The sequence below is a fragment of the Amblyraja radiata genome, chromosome 5, assembly GCF_010909765.2.
Source record: "Amblyraja radiata isolate CabotCenter1 chromosome 5, sAmbRad1.1.pri, whole genome shotgun sequence".
Lineage (NCBI taxonomy): Eukaryota > Metazoa > Chordata > Chondrichthyes > Rajiformes > Rajidae > Amblyraja > Amblyraja radiata.
In genome coordinates, this window is record NC_045960.1 from 12390404 (window position 1) to 12414457 (window position 24054).

The window sequence follows — 24054 nt, forward strand, 5'->3', positions numbered from 1 at the left end:
GGAGAGAGGAGAGAGGAGAGGGGGGAGGAGAGAGGGTGGAGAGAGGAGGAGAGGAGGGAGGGGAGAGGAGAGGGGAGAGGAGGGGGGGGGGAGAGGAGAGGGGGGGAAGAAGGGGGGAGAGGATAGGGGTGGGAGAGGAGAGGGGGGAAGTGGGGGGGGGAGAGGATGGGGAGAGGAGAGGGTGGAGAGAGGAGAGGGTGGAGAGAGGAGAGGGTGGGGGGAGAGGAGAGGGGGACTTTTTTCCTCAAACTAACCATATTTTCATTTTCAAACCACATTATGGGTACTCACAGCTGTGGACACATTTGTTCAGTGTCATTCAGAGCTCTGATTAAGGCACACCACTTGCAGAGACTGATTGAGGCACACCACTTGCAGACACTGATTGAGGCACACCACTTCCTGGTTTTATAGTCCCTCCACCTCCCTCCAGCAGGGGCAGCAGAGAGAATGGGGAATTTTGGAAAAACATTAATATCTCTGTCATTTTTCATCGACGGGAAAAATCCTCGGCACACATGCGGCGGAGGGGGGCTCTGAGCGAGGTGGCCGAAAATGACGGTCGTAGGTGGCGGCGTTCTCTCGGAAATCGCAGCACAGATGGCCAAAACCGGTCAAGAACAGACTTTTAGTAATATATAGACATACAGCTTAGAGTGATTTTTTTCCCCCCCAAAGAGTTGTGATTCTCAGGGTTGCTGGAGCGTCTTGAAGAATGCACAGAATAAATTCTGATGGAGCCTAAAGCAGCAGAGCACTGATGTTAACCAAGTCAATATATAGTGAAAGCACGATATGAAACGCATTATGGGCAGTAATTGGTGCATTTTTTGTTATTGTTAAAAAATCAAAACCTCATTGCTTGAAATGTCTGTAGGATTCTATTGAAAGTTCATAAATCCAACACTTATAACTTGATGAATCTCTCAAAAAGGTGCAAATGAGCCAGTACTAGGCATTAAGAAATAAAATAGAATAGATATAAAGGGATTATTTCCATTTGGAAGAAGGGAAGAGATAAAGAATAGTTCCATAAAGGTAACCATCACTTTAAGGCAAAATCAAAGACATTTGGATAGGTACATGGATAGGAAAGTTTAGAGGGATATGCACTGCATGTGGGCCGGGGTGCTGCGGTCCCTGACCTGTGAATGCCCGTTTGTTTAAATCCTTCCTTCCTCCCTCCAACGCCATGTTTTTTCCTTCCCGGCCTCGAGCTAAACTTTACCCCCCTCGGTTATAGCAGACATTCGTTAACAATGGACTCGAACCCCCCCACCTCCCAACCCTCAAGGTCCGTTATTGGAAGGGATTCCAAATGTAGCCCAACCAATGTGTTGTATAACTGTGACACAACATCCCAACTTCTATACTCGATACTCTGACTGATGAAGGAAAATGTGCTGAAAGCTTGCTTGACCATCCTATCTGCCGGTGTTCATACGTCAACCCATTCGGCCCATCGAGTCTTTCTTCCTGTTATAAGCAGTTACTCTACAGCCAAAGAATTGGAAGAGGAGATCTCTTGCTAAATAATTTTAGTCCATTTTAAAAAATATCGCATAATGTTCTTGGCATCATTTTTAAAGAGGAACAAGATAGTTGGCTATTATGATTTGGCTTTCACTTTGTAAGACTTTCAAACAGGTCTAGAAAATTTAAACCATTGCACACAGAAAGAAAAAGTGTGCATTAAATGTAGGTTAAAATATTACATTGAAGAACTTGCACTGTAACATATTGGGCTCAGTAGGAAATGGCCCTTTCACATGGCAGTTGTGACCAAAGGAATGTGACATGTGCTTGCAATTCAGCATAGAGTATTTACTGAGGCAGCTGAATCTTGCTTCAATAATGGTGCCTATGGCTGTGGCTAAATGTCAGAACAATTGTTAGAACATTTCTTCATGCCTGGTTGCCTATTGATTAGTGTGTCTTGCCTGTTTAATGAGTTGTGCAGTCTGCAGGGTGTGCTTGCACCTGTGTGTGAGATGTAGCAGCTGCACCCAGGCTTGCAGATTTTAAATACATTGAAGAAATACACGAGTATGAAACTTGGCAACCGAACATTTCTGCACCCCACTTTGTGCTGAATCAATGTAAAATCAGCTGTGGGAAACAGCTCACTTGTCCACAAATTATTTGAAATTGTGTAAAACTTAATTTGCCCTCATCAACATAAAGCCGTAGACGTTGTCTATATGGACTTCAGCAAGGCATTTGAATATGTTCTGCATGGTAGGCTGCTCTGGAAGGTTACAAGGATCCCAACATCCATTGATTGTATTCATGCATAGTCTTTTGTTTGACTGGATAGCTCGGAAACAAAAGCTTTTCAATGTACCTCGGTACACGTGACAATAATAAACAGAACTAAAAAAAATAGGCGTTAGGTGTGGGGTGGGGGGGGAAGATTTAAGAAGAACCTCAGTCACAATGCTTTCACTCAGAGCATAGAACATATCTGGAATGAGCTGCCAGACAAAGCTATCGAAGCCGATGCAATAACGACTTTTAAAAGACATTTGGACAGATGTTTGGATAGGAAAGATTTCAATGGCTAGGGCTAATCAACCACCTGGATACACTTACTGCTCGCCAACTCTTGTCCCACCCCTCTGCATCACCTGTTTAAATTGGTTATCTCCGCTCTACACTAGAACTTGCTGCTCAAAACCATATGTGCATACCACAAACTTTCACTGACAACTGAGGACTTCTCTCAATAAATAGATCAGGAGGGCAAATTAAATACTGCCCCTGTGAAAGCAGATAACTATGCAAGACCTACATGATATCTTGGTGCTTAAATATTAAAAATCAGCAATTAACCTCATAAGCAACCGCGGGTTAGAAACATGAGCCTAGCATAGCAGCCTTAAGAAAGACCACGTCTTTGTCAGATGATGCACATGTGCACATTGCTGAGGTGTAAATGTTGTTAAGATATCTTGACTCGACTGAATGGCTTGATAATCTCTGTTTGTATAAAACAAACTAAGCAGCAAAAAAGTCAACTGAAATATGCCTAGATCCAATAAGCGAGTTCAGTATTTCAACTGCGCATGCCCAGGTCATAGGTTATTCGCGCTAAACATACTCGCCAGCTGAGCTTCTGCATGTATACAGACCTGCGTTTCAACCGTATTTTCCAGTTTTGCTTCTTCGAGGAAAGAAAATACTGCTTTCAATACTATTAACTATGTATTTATGCTTCATTTGTACAAAACTATGATGATTTTATTGCTTTATGCTTCGGAGCGTATAACTGTCATACCAGTGTCTCAAACTAAGTCGCTGCCTGCCTCAGATTAAATATATTTTTACACATAAATTATGAATAAAGATAAGAAAATGTTTCATACACAAGTAATATTTTGTTATTCCAGTAGCAAACACATTAAGGATTAAATGAAAATAATAAATTATTTAACTTTGAGTTAAATGAACTGAACTAGAACTGGGACTGTAAGTAGTGTGTGAACAGCAGAACAAGAAAGGAAGCTATTGAGTTGACAGAATTCTAGATTAATTCATTGGTGGAATAGTTAACAATTTATACCCAGTTTATACAGCGCTGTGTTTGTTTTTTCCCCCCCGAATGACATTTGACAAATCCCATGATTCCTTGCGTTTATCAGAATACCGAACTCGCTTATTCCATGAGGTCTTTCTTTCACTTTGCCACCAGTGTCAATCTTCACTATTTATTTAACAAAAGTGAATTTTAAAAATTGCAATTATGTACAGTATACCAAGATATTTTACCTGCATCCTGCGAATTGAGCACTTCCAGGGCATGCATCATGGCACTTGCAAAAACATTGGCATCTTCTTTGCTGCCAAAGTTTAGGCCGTACACCTGCCTGGCATCTCGCCACTGATGAAAGGTTTGTGTAGCCTGGTTGTACTTCAGCCCTTTGGGAATGGCACAGTTTATCACAACCTGTCAATAAAATAGTTTCAGAAGTTTAAATTTGATTTAATAAACAAACACAGAAACTAATCCCATTTGTGGAGCTAGGAGCAAATTTGCAAGTTAAATTGATAACAGCCATACTTGAGCAAGTGGCATTCCAACAAGATTCTTCCCAACACAATTACAAAAAGTACGTGCTTTAAGCTAATGTTTATACAGGCGACCCCACGTTATTGAGGAATGGAGAAAGGTGCATATCACAATTTTCCATAACGCAAAGTCGTATCATCTGTGCATGAGAATTAAAAAAATAAAATAATTTGTGCTGATTTGTATATTTTATTCACATAATTTCTGTGAGAATATTTTATTCTGTATCTCATATTTTTAATGTAGTGATTTGAGAATTCTGCAAGAATTAAGTTCTATATACTGAAACAACAACAAAGCAAGGATCATTTGTACTAAATGTAGCACCATTTTGTTTGACGTACAACATAATCAAGACACATGAAACTGGTTATTTAGGTTTATTATCGTCACAGGCACAGTGAAAAGCTTTATTTTGATGCCATCCAAACAGATCAGATACCATGCGTAGGCACAATCAGTTCAAACTGAAGTACAATAAATAGAGCAAAGGGGAACATGCAGAGTTCAAAATATAGCTCTCAGCAATGTATTCCTTAGACAAAGACCAAGTTCCTCAATGGGCTAGAAGGGAAATCAAACAATACCCTAGTTTATGGAAGGACCGTTCAGAAAACTAACAATGGAAGAATCTGTTCTCGAGTCTGGTGGTGCACACCTTCAAGCTTCTGTACATTTTGCTGGAGGGGGAGCAGGGAAGAGGAGGAATGACCAGTCTGCAATAAGTCTTTGCTTATGTTGGCTGCTTTTGCGAGACAGCGTGGTGTAGATAGAGTCAATCATGGGAAGTCTGGTCTGTGTGATGGACTGGGCTACATCTACAAGTCAATACAATGTCTTGCAGTCTCGGGCAGAGCTGTTCCCAAATCAAACTGTGATACAATCCGACAGTGTGCTTTCTGTGATTCAACCGGACAGATTATGCAATCTGGGTCATTACCTTGAGATTCCAGTTTAGTCCGGAATTCCCTCTTAATGGTTCTGAGAAAGTAGTGGATAGATTTCTTCTACTGCTCAGAATAATTTGACTTAAATGCTGCAGATTTGGGGCTTCACTTGGGAATGGACATTGTGATTCATCCATGGTTTCCGGATGGGGGAATACAGTCCTCAAAGACGGAACAGTCCCCCATCTCAATGCACGACTTCCTGTAAAGGATTGTCCAGCTTTGGTTTCTGCTTGTACATAAGGAGTATAAGCACAGCCGGGTAATCAGAGCGGTATGCGGTTTTGATGGTTGTCTAGCAGTGGGCGAGGGTGTTTGGCCTCTGGTTGGGCAGGTGACAAGCTGATAGTATTTTGGCAACACACATTTGAGGTTGGCCTGATTGAAGTCTCCATTTATTATAAACTAGACCTAGGAGTGCTTAGTTTCAAATCTAAGTTTAGTTTCAAGTCTAGTTCCAAGCGTGTAGTTCCTCAAGTGCAAGTGTAGCTTATTTTTAATTTATGTTACAAAGATTGATAAAACCCACCTTGTTGCAATTGACCCGTGTTTTTGCCAGTGTTTTTATTTTGTCCCCTCTTCAAGCTGTAAAGGGTTGCATATCATGTTTTACAAACATAATTTTGTTTTGAATCATAATATAAGCCCATTAACAACAGGAAACATGCCTTTCAGCCCAAATTGTTCATGCTGACCAAGATGCCCCATCTAAGCTTGTCCCGTTTATCCTCGCTGGGCCCACATCGCTCTAAACCTTTCCGATCTATGTACCTGTCCAAATATATTTTAAAAGTTATTATGGACCTGCTTCAAGTACTACCTCTGGAAGCTCGTTCCATATACCCACCAAACACAGGACTGGTGCAGGGTCTTGACCCAAAGGGCCGGCCATCCCTTTGCCTTAATGGATGCTGCTTGGCCCGCTGAGTGCTAATAACAGTTTATTTTTTGCTGCAGATTTCAGCATCAGCTGCCTCTTCTGTCTCCACCCTTACATAGTAACTGGCAGTTATCCAAATTCTCAGCTATGAATCAGATTAATATTAATGTGCCACAGAAAGGTCAGGCAATGACATCTCCAACTCCTCACTCTTGATGCTCAACAGTATTATTATCTTCAAGGACCCATCACCAACATTCTGGAGCCCACCGTTTACAACAAACCTAACTGAACCAGTCACATAAATACTGTTGCAATAAAGACAGGTTAGAGGCCGGTTATTCCGTTGAAAATGACATCAAAATGCCTCACTGCCATCTACAAGGTGCAAATGATATACTCTCACTTGGCAAAAGCAACATTAAGATGCAGACTGAGATGCAGATCAGGTTGGCATAGTATGCTGGGCCCTATGGTCCAAAAGCTGACTTAATTTTCATAATATACCAAGTATTACTGCTCTAAATCAATGCCAATTACAGCGGACTTTCTAACTCATTCACAGTCATGCACTTTGCTGGCATTTACAGTGCCCTCCATAATGTTTGGGACATAGACCCATCATTTATTTATTTCCCTCTGTACTCCACAATTTGAGATTTGTAATGGAAAAAATTACATGTGCATAAAGTGCACATTGTCAGATTTTATTAAAGGGTATTTTTATACATTTTGGTTTCACCATGTAGAAATTACAGCTGTGTTTATACATAGTCCCCCCCATTTCAGGGCACCATAATGTTTGGGACACATGGCTTCACAGGTGTTTGTAATTGCTCAGGTGTGTTTAATTGCCTCCTTAATGCAGGTATAAGAGAGCTCTCAGCACCTAGTCTTTCCTCCAGTCTTTCCATCACCTTTGGAAACTTGTATTGCTGTTTATCAACATGAGGACCAAAGTTGTGCCAATGAAAGTCAAATGAGCCATTATGAGACGGACAAACAGGAATAAAACTGTTAGGGACATCAGCCCAACCTCAGGCTTATCAAAATGAACTGTTTGGAACATCATTAAGAAGAAAGAGATGGTGAACTTACTAATCGCAAAGGGACTGGCAGGCCAAGGAAGACCTCCACAGCTGATGACAGAAGAATTCTCTCTATAATAAAGAAAAACTCCCAAACACCTGTCTGACAGATCAGAAACACTCTTCAGGAATCAGGTGTGGATTTGTCAATGGCCAGAGGCTACACTGCAAGATGCTTGTTTTGTAATCAAAATTGAAAATAAAAACCACAGAACCTGGAAATCTAAAATAAAAACAAGTTGTTGGAAGTATTCAAGATAGGTGGTATCTGTGCAAGGTAATCCATTTATCATCTCACATCAAAGAGTCATCGCAAGCATATTTTTGATGCTAGCTTTTTATTCTTCATTTATTGAATTACTCAAATTTAAATTTCCTAGCTGCTATGGCGAATTTCAAACTTATATCCCTGGAACTTGTGTTCATATCTTTAAATACTAGTCCAGTATCCTGACTGCAAGCTACTGTACCGCTTAACATCCAATGGTCTATCAATTAATTCGATCTTGATAGCTCTCTGCCTCTACTTCATCAGGAGAGTTCAGAGATATGCGGAAGAAGGAACTGCAGGTGCTGGTTTAAACCGAAGATAGACTCAAAGAGCTGGAGACCTGAAGAAGGGTCTCGACCCGAAACATCACCCATTCCTTCTCTCCAGAAATGCTGCCTGTCCCGCTGAGTTACTCCAGCTTTTTGTGTCTATCTTGAGTTCAGAGATATGTCTGCCCAGGAACTTGATGCGGCTGGCTCTCTCTCTCCATCGTCATCGGGCCAAGACGACAAATGTATGAACCCCCGGCTTTCCCTTCAAGTCAACAATCAGCTCCCTGCTACTGTTGCGAACAAGATTGTTGCTTGCTCAGGCACCATCAAACAGCTTATCATTCTCCCTCCAGTCTTTGACTTGTCAAACCCTTTATTTGTCCAACAATGGTGGTATTGCAATGAATTTAATGATGGTATTTAAACTGTGTCTGGCTACACAGCCATCGGTATTAAGAGTAGAGCAGGGGGCTGAGCACACAGCTTAGGTGCCCCTGTGCTGAGGAGCTGTGGACAGGAAGAATCTCTTAAAATGCACAAGGCAAACAAAGGATATGGCATTTGCACATGTGGGGAGATCGAGAGTGATGGATTTATAAGTGGAACAGCATGCAATCAGAGACACATCGGCTCTGCAGGAATGTGCATACGGACAAATGTCAAGTGCCCACATTCCATGCTAACAGATCACTTTCTGCTCTTGCTGAAATCTTCCTGTCTAGTGTTCACAGACTGGTCATTGTTACACTGATAAATCCTTAAACTTTCAGCAGCATCACGTAACCACCAAGTGCTTATGTCAATCATCAGAGGTGGTGTAGCTATTTTAGTATAATGTAGATGTATATGAAATTGAATAATTCACAGGAGAGCTCTTGGAAGACAATTAACTGCCACTTCCCCAACAACAGCCAAATCAAATAGATATCTTTAAAAAAGGTTGTATTATCCCACCTCCCAACTCCAAATATATCAATAACAATATGCTGTGTCTAAATGCATGAAGCGCAAGAATAGAGCAAAATCACTCCAAATAATTCCATCAACCACACTTGGAAAGCACCCAGACCAGACTCAGTCATGACCCTCCAAGATCACAGCTTTTCAAAAAGCTCATGAAGAAAAACACCAAGGATAGATAATCAGTTGATAATGATGAAGCCATAAATCTAAGGCAATTTATAAATCTTTTTTTTTTTTTTAAAGTTCAATTAGATTTTATTCTGTTCCTGGATACCTGTAACCAGGTTGAACTGTGTTAAACATGGGCTAACAATGAAGCTTGGGTGAGAGCACCATCATTCCAATCCCCGAGAAAATTAAAGTGCCTCTCAAGCTACCAGCCAGTAGTTGTAACACTGACCATAATGAAGTGTTTTGAAAGACTGATAATGGCCCACATCTGCACTAATCTTCTGGAGAATCTCAGTCCCTTGCTCCACTCCCTGTAAGACCAGGCACAACCTTAACTCGATTTTATGGTTGCTGGTGCCAATGTTGTTGGCCGGGTCAACAACAATGATGAGACGAAGTGCATAAAAGAGATCGAGAATCTTGTTTATGGTGTCACCTGACCCTTAAAAATGCGACATGGACAAGTCGGTTGTTGACTTAAGGAGGCAGTGTTGAATGCAACTCTGTTCTCATTAACGGAGCTGCTGTAGGGACGGTTAACTGCTTCCAGAAACCCGACGTCCCCTTCACACTGATGCACTGATCAAGAAAGCACATAAGCACATTTACTTTCTTTGGCATTTAAGGTGATCTAAAATGTGCATGAGTATTCTCTCGAACATCTACAAATGCACTACAGAAAGTATTTTGACAGAATGCATTTTAGCCTGGAATGCAACTTCTCTGTTTTTCACTGGCTGAACCCGTAGAGTGATGAACACAACCCAGTCCATCGCAAAGTCATAATTTCCTTCCATTCTGTCCATCTTCAGTGTGTTGCATCAGGAAGGCTGGAAGTATCGTCAAGAATGCCCACTACCCTGACCATTCCCTTTTCACTCTTCTATTGTCTGGGAGAAAACACAGGTGCTTAAAAGGTCAGTCTGAATAACAGTTTCTTTCCCATTGCTATTAGACTGTGATGAACCAATCATCATTCATACCCACTTCCTGGATACTTTGCCACAACTTCCTACTCTTAACACTAATTCATTTGGTTATTCTGTTATTGTATTTTAATATTTTTTGCACTATTTCAATTTGCACTACAATCTTGCACCATTATACTGTTTTGCACTTGATGTTGTAATTATTTTTGTACATATCATGGCTGGATGTATACCGTTTGAGATTAATGTGAACAAGGAGTTTCACTGCACCTTGGTATACATGATAATAAACTAATCACTGAATTTGGAGTCCACACTTCAAGATTAACAATTTGATTTGGGAAATTATAAATTATGTCATTATGTACATTCTGATTGAAGTAGACTTCATGTTTTAGGTTTGCAGGGAACAAAATAAAGAAAAATATTTAAAATTAAATTTTTTTTGTCATTTTTTTTTAAATTTCTCTTTTTTTGTATGGCTTTGTAAATATTTGATTAGTGTATAAATGAAAATAATTTGGTGTACATATGGAAATAGGTGTTTATAGCTGCTAAATTTGTATAAGATTTGTATAAGCCGTTGAATAAGGAGTGGGAATTAATAAGCTTTGGCTTCTTCCTGCTCCTTTTTGGACACATACAATTCATTTATTTATAAATATTGTTTATGACACTTTATAAATATTCTTGTTTTGTTTGTTTTTATTGTATGCTGTTTCATACTTGCTTTTTATTTTTTATTCTGTTCGAAATAAATAATTGAATAAATAAATATTATATGAGCGGATAATCTGGACCTGGTTAGGTTGTTTCTATGAACAAGACCACACGATACTCGATGGTTGTCTTAGAGTACTACAACCAAGAGAGTCAACTCCATTGGGATAATCAACAAGATTCTTGGCTCAATTGTCCCCTTCCATCACTTGTATGCACCATTGCGTGTTAGATAATACAGCATATCTATTAACCAACTTAATAGTAACTCTCATTCTGCGTATTACTGTGTCAAGATTGACAAGAATAACAACCGAGGAAATTAATTAACTCAAGGTCCAATTATCAATATCTTGGCATTGGTGACATGAATACAAAGTGTGCAATGGCCAAAACAACAGCATCACCTTCTCAAGAAGTCATGTGGCTTGCAGTTATCATGCACATCCCTAGATTTGAATTGAGCTTCTGAGGAAATGTAACTGAGCTGTAACTTGCCTCAGCAGTACATTATGATACAGGTCATGCGCAGCCCAGGTGCTCAAGTTAACGTTTCACTCGCAGCTCCACAGTGCACAAGGGGAACTGCAGTAGTTACCAATATCTAAAAAGTAAGTGGACTGCACCAACTTGTGAAGGTTTTCTATTTTAGTATCAACCATTTTCATGTCACAGGCAGGCTCCTTTGGGAGCATTGTGCTAATCCTTTGAACGATTTTACTCTACCTAAGGGAGTGCAAATTACACTGACATCCTTTGGCACAAGTGAGAGACTGCCAATCACAGAGCCAAGCAATGTCATCGAGAGCTGATGAACTCCCACTTGGATCAGAAAAATACACGAGGAACAACAGTGGCCACTCAGCCCTTTGAGCTTCTTCCCACAGTTATTAAACTCACAGATCATCTGGTTGCAATCTCAACTCCACATTCCCATCTACGTATCAAGTATCAATCTACTTCTACTTAAAAAACATTCAAAAACTACTTCCACAGTCCTTTGAAGAAGAGTTTCAAAGATAAATAAGCATCAAAGAGAAAATATTCCACTTCATCTCTGTATTAAATCAGTGACTCCTCATTCTAGAATCGACCACGACAACATCCTCTCCACACGCACCCTGTCAAATCCTCAGGATTTTATTTGACAATCCTTCCTGGAACAACATCTGAAATGTCTCATAAAAATTAAAACAGTTCCATGTTCAATGCCCAACTATCCTATGTACATGCACACAAACACACTAAAGTTCCACCACCATCTTCAGCCAAAAATGATATGGCCCTTTTGTAACTGCCCATACGACGTCATCACTTTCAGTTTAGTTTAATTTAATATTGTCACATCAGCAAAACGACTATACATGATTACAATCAAGCTGTCTACTGTGTACGTTTAGAGTTACTCAGTGCTCTGCAGAAAAATAATTCACTCCAAGCTAAGACCGAGACAAATGGAAGGGAACTTGCGGTGCTAGCAACCTGATTCACTTATTTTTCTTGTTGCTCGATGAAGTAGAGATCATGGGCTAACCAGCAGCTGCTTCAATGCATCTTGTTGATGGTAACTATCAACTACATCCAGTGATTCAGTGTGGTGAGAATGCATGTATTGGGTGGCACTATGTATGCCAATCAAGTAGCCGCACCAGTATGGATGGCATGAAATTCTTGTATATTGTTGTGCTCTTCCTGGGATCATGCTCAAGGCATGTTATGCGGATTGTGGAAAGGTGAGTCACTTGGTACAAAGTTCCAAGCCTGTGCTGCTCATACATTTAAATTAGTGATCTAGTTAGAGGACTATTTAGTGGTGACAACATACTCATGATAGGAAAGTCAAGTTAATGTCATCAAAATAGCATGGGGGGGTAGTTTGACTCTCTTATTGGAGATGTTCATTGCCTGACGCTTCTGTACTTTCAATGTCACTTGCCACGTATGGCTTTATGTTGAAAGCAGTCCAGCTCCCAATGTGGTAATTGCAATATTTTAGAAGTCTGAATAAAATTGAACAATGCAATAATCAACAAATATTTCAGCTCTTAGCTTATAATGAATGGAAGGTCATTGATATGGCAGTGAGAAGACGGTTGGACATAGTACAATGCTGTCGGGAACTCTTGCAATAATATCCTGGCGCAGAGGATACATTTCTATTTACATCGAGAACTTTACTCCCCTCTTCTCTACTCTAACATTACCCATCCTTAAAGCCCTGTCCCACGGTACGAGTTCATTCCAAGAGCTCTCCCGAGTTTGCCCTGATTTGAACTCGGAGATTTACGGTAATGGCCACTCGTTGGTACTCGGGGCTCTCGTCATGTATTTTTCATCATGTTGAAAAATCTTCACGAGTCTTCCCGTGCTTACCTGCCGTTAGCGAGTCTTCCCGAATACCTGCCGTAGCGTTACGAGCCGCGAAGAGACGTCCCCGAGCTCCAACGTACCCGCTACGTTCATTCTCCGTGCTTACCACGAGTTTGATTTTTTTTAAACTCGGGAGAGCTCTTGGAATGAACTCGTACCGTGGGACAGGGCTATTACTCTCCAAAGATGATGCCTGACCCGCTGAGATACACCAGCACTGTGTCTATCTTGATGAAAAATGTTGTTTCACTTTCCACAGTTGCTCCTAACTGAGTACTTCCAGCATGCTTGGATTTTTGCTTTACAATTTGATCAAGGCTCGTTGATATCATGTGATGTTACTCTGATGTTAAACCAACTACATGTCTCCAGAATTTAAAATGTTAAGAGCAAGGCTTGATCCAGAACCAAGCAGTCCTGGTAGAACCTGACTGCAACAATGATGAGCAGATTAATAGTGACACCACATCATTTAATTGTCATGTCAAAGTTACAGCTCTGGAATTAAAATGAAATGAAACATATCACCAAGCTGTTCCAGTGCAGCTAAAAGATTGTCAGTTACACAATCTATTGGGAAAGCTCCCATTTAGATCCTGTTCACATTAAGGGTGTCTTATTCAGGCTAACTACATTCTTAGGCAATCTATAAGGCCGTCCGACCAAACAACCTGAGCCACATCCAGGTTGAAAGCAGCAAATAATATTTCAGCTTCAACTGTCGGGAATATGTCAAACAAGCCATCTGCACATTCCTTTGACATTCAACATATATTTGCAATTTGCAAGTCTACAGACCATCTATTGATGTAGTCCAGCTGCCTAAAAGTTCTGGTTATTCGGAGAAAGACTGGGTACAGTGTGGCTCGAAGCTCACCTCAGGATCCTCCCACCAATCCTTACCACCTGCTATACTCAGGAACAACGCAGGAATACACAAGAATTATCTGCGCTTGCTGACACCACAAGCATCTTACAACAGCCCCAATTGGTTTTTGTTACAAACTGTACTGCTGCAACTCAATTCTTATCCGGTGCTGCCTCCCACACCCACAACCTCCAATAATGAAAGACAATGGGAGCAATAACTTCCAAATTACATACGATCCAAAGTTGGAAATACATTGGCCATTCTTCAAAATTACTGGGTGGAAGTTAGTTGTGAAGTTAGTGAAATCAGCGAGCTCTGCACGGATGCAGGAGACAGCCACGATGCAGTTGTCGATGTAGTGGAGAAAAATTTGGGGGATGGTGCCAGTGTATATTTGGAACAAGGACTATTGTAAATAACTGACTAAAAGGTAGGCATAACTGTGGCCCATGCGCGTGCCCTATTAGAAAGTGAGAGGAGTCAAAAGAAAATGTCTTGATGGTGAAGACAAGTTCTGCCTGGTGGAGGAGTGTGTTAGTAGAGGGAAAACGATTGGGTGTCCGTTCAAGAAAGATCCGGGAGGCCTCGAGTGCTTCCCAGTGGGGGTTGAAAGTGTAAAGGATCTGTACGTCAATGATAAAGACGACGCAATTGGGGCCTAGATATTTAAAGAGTTATTGAAGAGTTGAAGGACATGTGAGGCTTCCTTGAATGTAGATGGAAAGAAGGAAATAGGATGAAGTTAATATGTATTGGAGATGAATTCTGTGGGGCAGGAACAGGCAGGAACAGCTGTGCTGACACCTCAAATCTACCCCTTGACTGTGACCTCCAGACTGTGACCTCCCAGACTTCCGATCTCATCACATCTGGAAAATCTCCCCTCCACAACTTCCAACCTTTTTGTCCGCAGCCTCGCAATGCCCACTTCCACCTCCTTCCCAAAATCCACAAACGGGACTGAGCTAGTAGACCCATTGTTTCTGCCTCCTCCATTGCCAGAATGAGCCACATGCAAACTGGAGAAAGAGTACCTCATATTCCACTTGGATAGCTTACAGCTCAATGGTATGAACATTGAATTATCCTAATTCTTTTAGGTGACTGCAAACCCCATTCCCCTTGGCCCCCCCCCCCTTTTTCTTTTTATCTCCCTCTCCTTCCCTATGCCCCACCTGGACAAACACCTATTTCCCTCCCTCTCCCCTTCCACCTATATTCCTTCCTCCACTTGACAACTCTTCAATCCATTTACCTCACACCGTCTGCCTGTTCATCTCTAGCCTTTGTCCAACCATCTACCTCTCAAAACTCCCCTCGCCTGTATCCACCTATTTCTTGCCAGGCTTTTTCATACAAAGCGCAGTAGTTGCTGTAAAACTACAACGGAAAGAAATGAGTGAAAGGCAAAAAAATAACACTACAATGAATATGCATGCACAGGAAAAAATTAATATGCCGGAAACTGAAATGAGCACAATATCACACCAAGCTCAAATTATGCCTACCTGGTGGTCCTGAATTTTCCTCCCCACCACTCGGAACGTGTTGTTGCCTGTGTGATGGTAAATATGTACTCTACTGAATCCAGTTGCTCCTCCAGCTGGTACCCACTTCTTATTGCCATCGTCATATACCATGACAGCAGCCCGCGCCTGGCATATACTTTGTTCACTGCAGATACAACAAAACATAGGATTAATTAATGTGCTTGCATGAGTTGTTCATCAAACACTTTTAAAAACATTCTTGGAAAAGTACAGACAATATCTTCAATTCATGTGCACAGATTTACTAAATAATTAATAAAGTATAAAAGTATTAGAATTTGAACAGCTGTATAGTATTTATAATAACAGATAAAGAAAATTTAGTTTGGGTTTGATTTGCCCTTCTTCAGATTGATCAGGGCCAGTGCAAGGTACAATCCAGATTGTTTAGAACATGGTTACATTTGTTGGCAAATGGTTTTGGCAGATAGAGGAAAGAGAGCGAGAGAAAGTAAACTAGCAGGCGAACAGTGATAGCACTGAAGGTTGAAAGAGAAGAAAACGAGAAAGTGGGGGAAGTTGAAACGGATAGAGAAGAACACTGACGAGCAAGGATAATGGAGGAAGGGGAGAAATAGAGGAAAGCAGGCCAAATGTAAATTTACGCATGCACAGTAACACTTCCATTTCAGATTTACGTAACATCTGACTTGCGCAATGGTCCACGGATGTAACGCATACTTAAGTTGGGGACCGTCTGTATTTTTAAATTCCTAATACCTGTTTATTAGCCAAACTTAAATTCCACAGCTGGTGTGGTAGGATTTGAACAAAGGCTTCTGGATTACTAGTCCATTCATTGTTTGAATGTTGAGCCCAGTAATTTAGTTACTCCCAGGTCATCACTCCATGGCAGTTTCAACAGTACAAGTGGCTAACTCCTTATCCTACATTCTGCAAGTAAATCCAAAAGCATGCAATAATGCACGATGCATATGAAGACTCTGAAGTTGCCCCAGCAGCTGCAGTACTGCTCAGTTACTTGTTTGGCATGAAAATCTGCAGTTTCACAAGACATCCTCATTCAAACTGCCGCGGAGGGAGAAGTAAAATTGTAACTCTTGATCAGAGATGCACAAATTTGAGGCATTCATTGGCATGCTGAATAACAATTAAAAGCAAGCTGCCAGGCGTTTCAAGCACTCAAAGAGACCAACTGATTCATAACGCTGCAAGTATACATGCAGGAAATCCAGAAATAAACAGTGCTTACTCTTTCGCTCCAAAGAATATAGATAAAACCGCAACATAATAGAAAATAGTGCAACTTCAAGCACTCTTTACTACTGACAAAAATAAATAAATAAATAGTTTGAAAATGAATTCTGCCCTCAAGTGTCTGGGAAATGAGCCCAGAATGTGTTGTTTACGTCATCTACAAAGGAAAAAACTGAGAGCTTTAACAAATAGGTCCGAAAACACATGTAGACAAAAAACAATTTTAAAATATTCCTGTGAAGACTCATGCATATATCAACTGTAACACAATTTTTTTAATTGGGTACCTGTTTAAAAGATTTATTTTTGTTGTGAGAATAAACAGCCGAAGAACTGCCCAACCTAAGTCACCTTACAATCAAAGCGAAGGGTGTTGATGCAGAAGACACAGAAGCTCAGTCCATCCAAGCATTCAGATCATGGTTGATCTATCACTAACTCCATGCATCTTTGTTCCAAACCCCGTAACACTTCTGGTTAACAGGACTCTCTCACACTTAAGTTTAACAAATCAATGGATATTAATCGACTTTTGAGAAAGTGAATCTCAGAAATTTGCCACACACTGCAATATTGTAAAACTTCTGTCCTGAAATGCTCTGCTTCAATTTCTAGAGAATTCCTCTGACTTCCATTCTCAATGATATAATCAAATCATCAAAGTACCATCAGAAGTATGGAATGAGGCCCTTTGACACAACTCGTCCATGCCACCCAAATTGCTTAACCGAGTTAGTCCCACATGCCTGGGCCACATCCCCATAAATCTTTCTTAACGAATAGCTGTACAAGTATCTTGTAAATGCCATGACTGTACCCACCACAATCAGTTCCTTTGACAGCTTGTTGCATATACCCACCACTCTTTGTTTGCACTTAGATCCCTTTGAAATCTTTTCTCCATCACCAGTAGCCCCTGCTCTTTTCATAAAATAGGCAAAAGGAAGCTAACTAAACATGTAAAAATAATGTGTTTTTAAGTCAACTTTGAATTCAACAATTTTAATAAAACTAACCAGACCTATCAAGTTTAATTCAAGCAAGTTTGCTAGACATTGTCCTACCCCACCTTTTAGCGTTGTTACAAATTCCTGCCATCAGTGGCGCTCTTGTCTGCTCACGGCCTGTGCATGTGACTCGAGAGGCTGTGGGGGGGGGGGGGGGTTAGTAAAATGCAGGTTTTTATTGGTTGTCAAGGAGGGATTTCCTCGTAAAACAATCTTGAGGAAATTTTGTTCTGTGATCCCGTTCGCGTTTTTTTTTAAAGTGTTGTTTAACTATTGAATAATTGGATAAAATCATCAGATTAAAACGCCTTAAATCACGGATCGCAAGTTCGGGACAAAGCAAAAGGTATGTACTGTTTGCCGTTTATTTAACATCTTATCTAGTTTTTGGTGTAATTTTATTTTAATCTGATGATGCGAAATATGTTATTTAGGCACCGATATCGGCCCCGTCCTGTCTGACTGTGCACAAAATCATGGCGACGGCCACATTCCGATCTCTCTGTATCTTAATCCACAAACATCCACTCTCAAGATAATCAAAATCATTATTTTTTGCAATCATGTCATAAGAACATCTAAATTATCTATATTTTGTGTAATTGTCCATCCATGATCAATATTTTCATCCTAAATATCTGACTAAAAACTGTGCTGTGGAAGTTTTCAGTCAGATATTTAGTATGAAAATATTGATCATGGATAGACAATAACACAAAATATAGATAATTTAGATGTTCTTATAACATGATTGTGCAAAAAAATAATGATTTTGATTTTGAGAGTGGATGTTTGTGGATTTTGAACACATGTGGAAGTGGCGGCGCTGTGATACAGCTGCGGCTCGCCTGCAGTCTGTCTGTTTTTACTTTTTGTGTTGTTTTTTTTGTCTAGTTTAGTAATTTTTTTGGTTATTAGGTGGTGTTATGTGTGTGGGGGGAGGGTGAAACAGAGCTTTCTGTCTCTCCCTTCGGGGGAATGCGACTTTTTTGTCGTATCCCCCTTCTCTTCCCCCGTCTGCGCTGAGGCCTAATGGCAGAGCTGACGGCCTCCAACCTGCGACCGACCTCGAGGGTCCGGAGGTAGAGCCAGCCAGGACTCACCAACGCGAGGCTGGCCGTCTTCGAGCTGTGGCGACGTCCGGGTAGCGGCACGACTCGGCGCTCCGGTGAGGGTGGACGGCGCGGGGCTGAGACACTCTCGTGTGAGCGGCACGGCTACCGGCTGGAAGGCGCTCCCGTGTGAGCAGCCCGGTGCGGGGCTGAGCCGCTGCCGTGTGGGTGGCCTGGCTATCGGCTGGAAGGCGCTCCGGTGAGGGCGGACCGGCTCCCGGCTGGAAGGTGCTCCCGTGGGGGCAGCCCGGTGCGGGGCTGAGACGCTGCCTTGTGGGCGGCCCGGTGCGGGGCGGAGACGGTGCTCCGGCGGCTGAGGCGGCGGCGACCTGGATCCGGGGCTCGGCCGCGGGCCAGTGGAGGACAATGTCGGGAGCTCGCAGGTCACAGGCTGGTGCCTGTTTTCCGGAGCACCCGTTGCAACAGCTGCGGGCAGCTTCGACCACCCCCGGGCCGCGGAGCTTGAACCGCGGGACTGATGCCATCGCCCGGTGGGGTATCGCCTCGGCGCAGAGGGAGAAGAGGAGGGAAGAGACAGTAACTCTAAGACTTTTGCCTCCATCACAGTGAGGAGGTGTTTGGTGAACTCACTGTGGTGGATGTTAATTTGTGTTTATTGTGTTTTGTTATTATTACATGTATGGCTGCAGGCAACAGCATTTCGTTCAGACCGAAAGGTCTGAATGACAAGTAAAGGATTCAATTCAATTCAATGTCTGCAAAACGGCCCTTGCAAGTTGCAGTGTTATAAACCAACAGAGTAAAATATATGGGAATTAAATCTTCAATTCCTTCGATTTGGCATAGAAATTCATGGCAAAGTGAGATTTAAACATCATGTTATATTGTGAATTCTTGTGTGAACGGGATCAGTTTGTTATTTGGATACTTTGGCTATTTAAACATTTATTTTTAGCCTTTTCTTAAGAATTGGATAGATGTTTAGATCTAGTAATTGGAATTGATTTGATGACACTGAATATGAATTTTTTGTTGGGTATTTACTATGTTTTAACGTTACAATGATATTAAAGTTCTGATCTTGAGAATATCAAATTTTTGAATTTAAGTCTGGGTGTTTATTACTATTTCCGTCACAATGGTTAATTTTGTAATTAGCTACTTAATTAGGTAATTAACTAATTGTATACTTTAATTTCAGGCCATCCTAGCAACATGTATATTTGTTTCAGATTGATTCAATCTATAATAACTGAAAATCTCATTCAGATCTTAATTTTTAAGAAGGTTATGGGCTTTTATGTCCTCGATCACAGCTTTTGTGTTAAGTTAATGGAAAAGCAATAGGGAACAAGCTGCTAATTTCAGAATATGAAAGTGACCATAACTTTTTTATTAGTGAAGATATGAAAGTGAATTAGGTATCAAATTAAAGTTCCTTTTATGCTTTATCTGGTGGGATAAATTACAGGCATGACTTTTAAAATATCAAAATGTTGTGACATTCCTACACCTCTCCCTGCAACGCAGTCTGAAGAAGGCTCCTGACCAGAAATGGCACATATTAAAGTTTCTGCTCCACTGCGAAACTTCATGGTATGCCTTTCTTAGCAAAATCTATGTGTGTCCGTGTCAGAGCTTCAGTCCAGCTTGTTCCAGCATTCCTTCTTGGCATCCTTAATGACTTTGAGGAAGCCGCAGCTAGATTTCTTGTACCGCTGAGAATCATTTGAATTGAATGCTGTAGACTTGGACTTCACTGAGAGTGATCTTCACGGTTCATCCATGGTTTCCAGGTGGGGAACACATGTATTGTTTTTTTTGTACTCAGCCCTCTACACACTTGCTAATGAGGTCTGTGGCAGCAGTGGCATATTTTTCAGTCCGTAGGGTTCCCACCCAAAATGTCAGCTACCCATGTTCTCCAGAGATGCTGCTGGATCTGCTGAGTTATTCCTGCAGATAGACACAAAAAGCTGGAGTAACTCAGCGGGCCAGGCAGCATCTCTGGAGAGAAGGAATGGGTGATGTTTCGGGTCGAGACCCTTCTTCAGACTGGTTAGGGATAAGGGAAACGAGATATATAGACGGTGATGTGGATAGATAAAGGACAATAAATGAAAGATATGCAAAAAAGTGACAATGATAAAGGAAGCAGGCCATTATAAGCTGTAGGGTGAAAATGAGAAGCTAATGTAACTTGGGTGGGGGGGGGGGGGGGGGGGGGGGGGTAGAGAGAGATGGAGAGAGAGGGAATGCCAGGGCTACTTGAAGTGAGAGAAATCAATATTTATACCATTGGGCTGTAAGCTGCCCAAGCAAAATATGAAATGCTGTTCCTCCAATTTGCGTTTAGCCTCACTCTGACAATGGAGGAGACCGAGAACCGAACGGTCTGTCTAGGAATGGGAAGGAGAATTGAAGTGTCCATCAACCTGGAGATCAGCTTGGTTCACGCGGGCTGAGCGAATATGTTCCCCAAAACAATCGCCCAGTCTGTGTTTGGTCTCGCCGATGTATAAGAGTCCACATCTTGAACAATGGATACAGTAGATGAGGTTGGAGGAGCAGCAAGTGAACCTCTGCCTAACCTGAAAGGACTGTCGGGGTCCCTGGACAGAGTCGAGGAGGAGGTATAGCAAAGGTGTTGTATCTTCTGCGGTTGCAGGGGAAGGTACCTGGGGAGGGGGTGGTTTGGGTGGGAAGGGATGAGTTAACCAGGGAGTTGCGGAGGGAACGGTCTCTGCGGAAGGCAGAAAGGGGTGGAGATGGGAAGATGTGGCTTGTGGTAGAATCCCGTTGAAGGTGGGGGAAATTTTGGAGGATTATGTGTTGTATGCACCGGATGATGGGGTGGAAGGTAAGGACTAGGGGGACTCTGTCTCTGTTGCGACTAGGGGGAGGGGGAGCAAGGACGGAGCTGCGGGGTACGGAGGAGACACGAGTAAGGGCCTCATCTATGATGGGAGAGGGAAACCCCCGTTCCTTGAAGAATGAGGACATCTCAGATGTTCTAGTATGGAACACCTCATCTTGGGCTTGACAAATTTAAAGCCGAGAAAATGCTTCCATTGGCCAGAACAGGAAGCCACCAACTTACGATGGTAGCAAGGACAAGTTTCCACGGACTATGAATCTACATACACTTTGTCAGGAACCTCTATTGCCCATAACCTGCAGAACACCCATTTAGTCTACACTCCCTCTCCCTAGTGGAAACAACACTTCGTAATCCATCTCAGTATAAAGTCTAATTGCAACCCTACTATTTTTGTACAAAATTCCACACTGCTAACTGATGTTTGCCGTCTGCATGTCTCTAGGTGCTTTACAGCAGACATGACACTAATTGTGGTAATCCATCAGCCTGCCACGATTCAAGTACTTACTACACTAAATTTAAGTCAAAAGCTAGCAGCCTCTGTGGGATTCCTTGAGAGAGCCACACATGCTGTAATTCAATTCAATTTTCCTATACTAGGTCAACTACATTTACGGATGAACCAAATCAACTGAAGGCTGTAAGTAATGTTCTAAAGCCTCTGATGAATTGAAGATAATCAGAAAAACTTACTTATGAATTGCTGCAAACATTTACAGATATTATGATTTGGTAATTTTCTTTCACTAAAAATGTTTTATATCTTCATCTGATATAGGCTATACTTAAAACGGCCTTCAAGATATGTTTCACCACTTCCCACCCTTACTGAATAAACTACATAAGAATATTAAATACTGGAAAACACTCCCCATTTCTATGCTTGGGAGAATTAATGGTACAAAAATGATTTTTTTACCGCAACTGCTGTACCTATTTCAATTAATTCCGATATATATTCCAAAAGTTTTTTCAAAAAAGTCGACTCCATTGTTACAAGTTTTGTCTGGGATTATAAGAATCATAGAATAAGTAAAAAACATTTATGTAAGTCAAAGATAAATGGAGGTTTGGCTTTGCCAAATTTCTTATTTATTTTTGGGCAGTCCATATTAAAAACATGAATTTCTGGCTGGAAGAAATGGATCGACAACCAGATTGGTTAATGGTGGAAAAGGAAGACTGTCTACCTTTTGAAATAGGTCCGATCATATTTGCCCCCACAAAACTGCACAAAAAAACCTATAAAGAAAACCCCATAATACATAGTGGAATACGAATTTGGAAACAAATAAAAAAAGATTTAAAATTGAATAATATACCACTATGCCTTCCCATTGTAAATAATCCTTCATTCAAATCATCCTTTATGGACAAAGGTTTTACACAATGGAAAAATTATGGAATCAAAAATATTGGACATCTTTATGGGAAAGGCACTTTTCTTTCATTTCAAGAGTTACAACAGAATTATGGACTGCACTCAAATAATTTCTTCAGATATCTACAAATTAGAGATTATGTTAAATCTAATACACAAGTCTCCAGGAGTAGGGAATCAGAAATTCTTGATGAATGTTTGAACAAGCATCCTAATACTGAAAAACTAATAGCTTATATTTATAACACCTACTAAACAACGAGGTACCACCGACCGAACCATATAGATACAAATGGGAAAATGAAATAGGTCACCCTATAACGAAAGATATGTGGGACGAAAGTTTACAACAAATACATCAATGTTCATTAAATGCCAGACATACTTTAATACAATTCAAGGTCTTACATAGACTACACTACTCTAAAATAAAACTAAATAGAATCTTCCCACAAATCTCTCCTATTTGTGATAAATGTCTACATCTAGAGGCTAATTTAGCACATACGTTTGCAAACTGTATAAAACTTAAACATTTCTGGACTGATATTTTGAAATAATTTCAGAAGTGATTAATACAAAACTGGACCCAAACACAAAATTAATAATACTTGGAATATCAGAACAAAGTTTAACACTCACAACAAACCAAAGAAATTTCCTCGACTACAGTATAATAATCGGGAAAAAATTATTATATAAATTTTTGGAAAGGCCCTACAACCCCCACAATTAATATGTGGATTACGGAAATGTCGGAGACCCTATACTTAGAAAGAATTAGACTTGTCTTAATGGACAAACAAGATATTTTCGATAAAATCTGGGCTCCATTCATTAACTATCTGAAGGGATAGATTGGCACAGCACGAGGACCCAACTGAAACTTGAACTCAGGATCAGATGAAAAGCTATACTTTATAATCTACGAACCTATCTCCATTGACGTATTACAGGTAACCCATTCCACCTCCTCTGTTTTTCTGTTTTTTTTAATTTGTAACTTTCTACCCTCTTTCTCTCTCTTTCTATAAAAACTAAAAACACTAGAAGCAGAAGTAATTGATAATTGAAAATTTTAATAATGTATGACTGATGTATATGAAAAGTATTTTTACTATAATATGTACTTTATAATATGTCTACTTCTAATAAAAATATTTTAAATTTTTTTTAAAAAAAAGATGTTTCACCACACACCACAAGAACTGCATGACCCACCTCCCCCTCTCTCCATTTCCCCTCACACCCCGCTCCCAGTCTTGCTTCCCCCTCCACTCTCTTCACCCCCCTCTCCCCCCTCAGGGGTAGATCTACCCGAGCCGAGAGTACATTACTCCAGCGCGGGGTCCCCTTAGGCAAGGGGCCCCAATTGGGAGCTCTCAGCGGGCCA

General features: G+C 41.0%; 1 protein-coding gene across 6 annotated transcripts in view; it reads right to left on the reverse strand.

Annotated features, from left to right (window-relative positions):
• The window catches only part of enah (ENAH actin regulator), a 231414-nt gene that overhangs the window by 113093 nt on the left and 94267 nt on the right, over window positions 1–24054 (reverse strand). For all 6 annotated transcript variants that reach the window (XM_033020598.1, XM_033020597.1, XM_033020601.1 and 3 more), the window contains exons 2-3: window positions 15060–15225; window positions 3769–3946 (exon numbers count right to left, since the gene is read on the reverse strand). In XM_033020598.1, the coding sequence (XP_032876489.1) occupies window positions 3769–3946; window positions 15060–15225 (344 nt within the window). The remainder of the gene's footprint in view (window positions 1–3768; window positions 3947–15059; window positions 15226–24054) is intronic.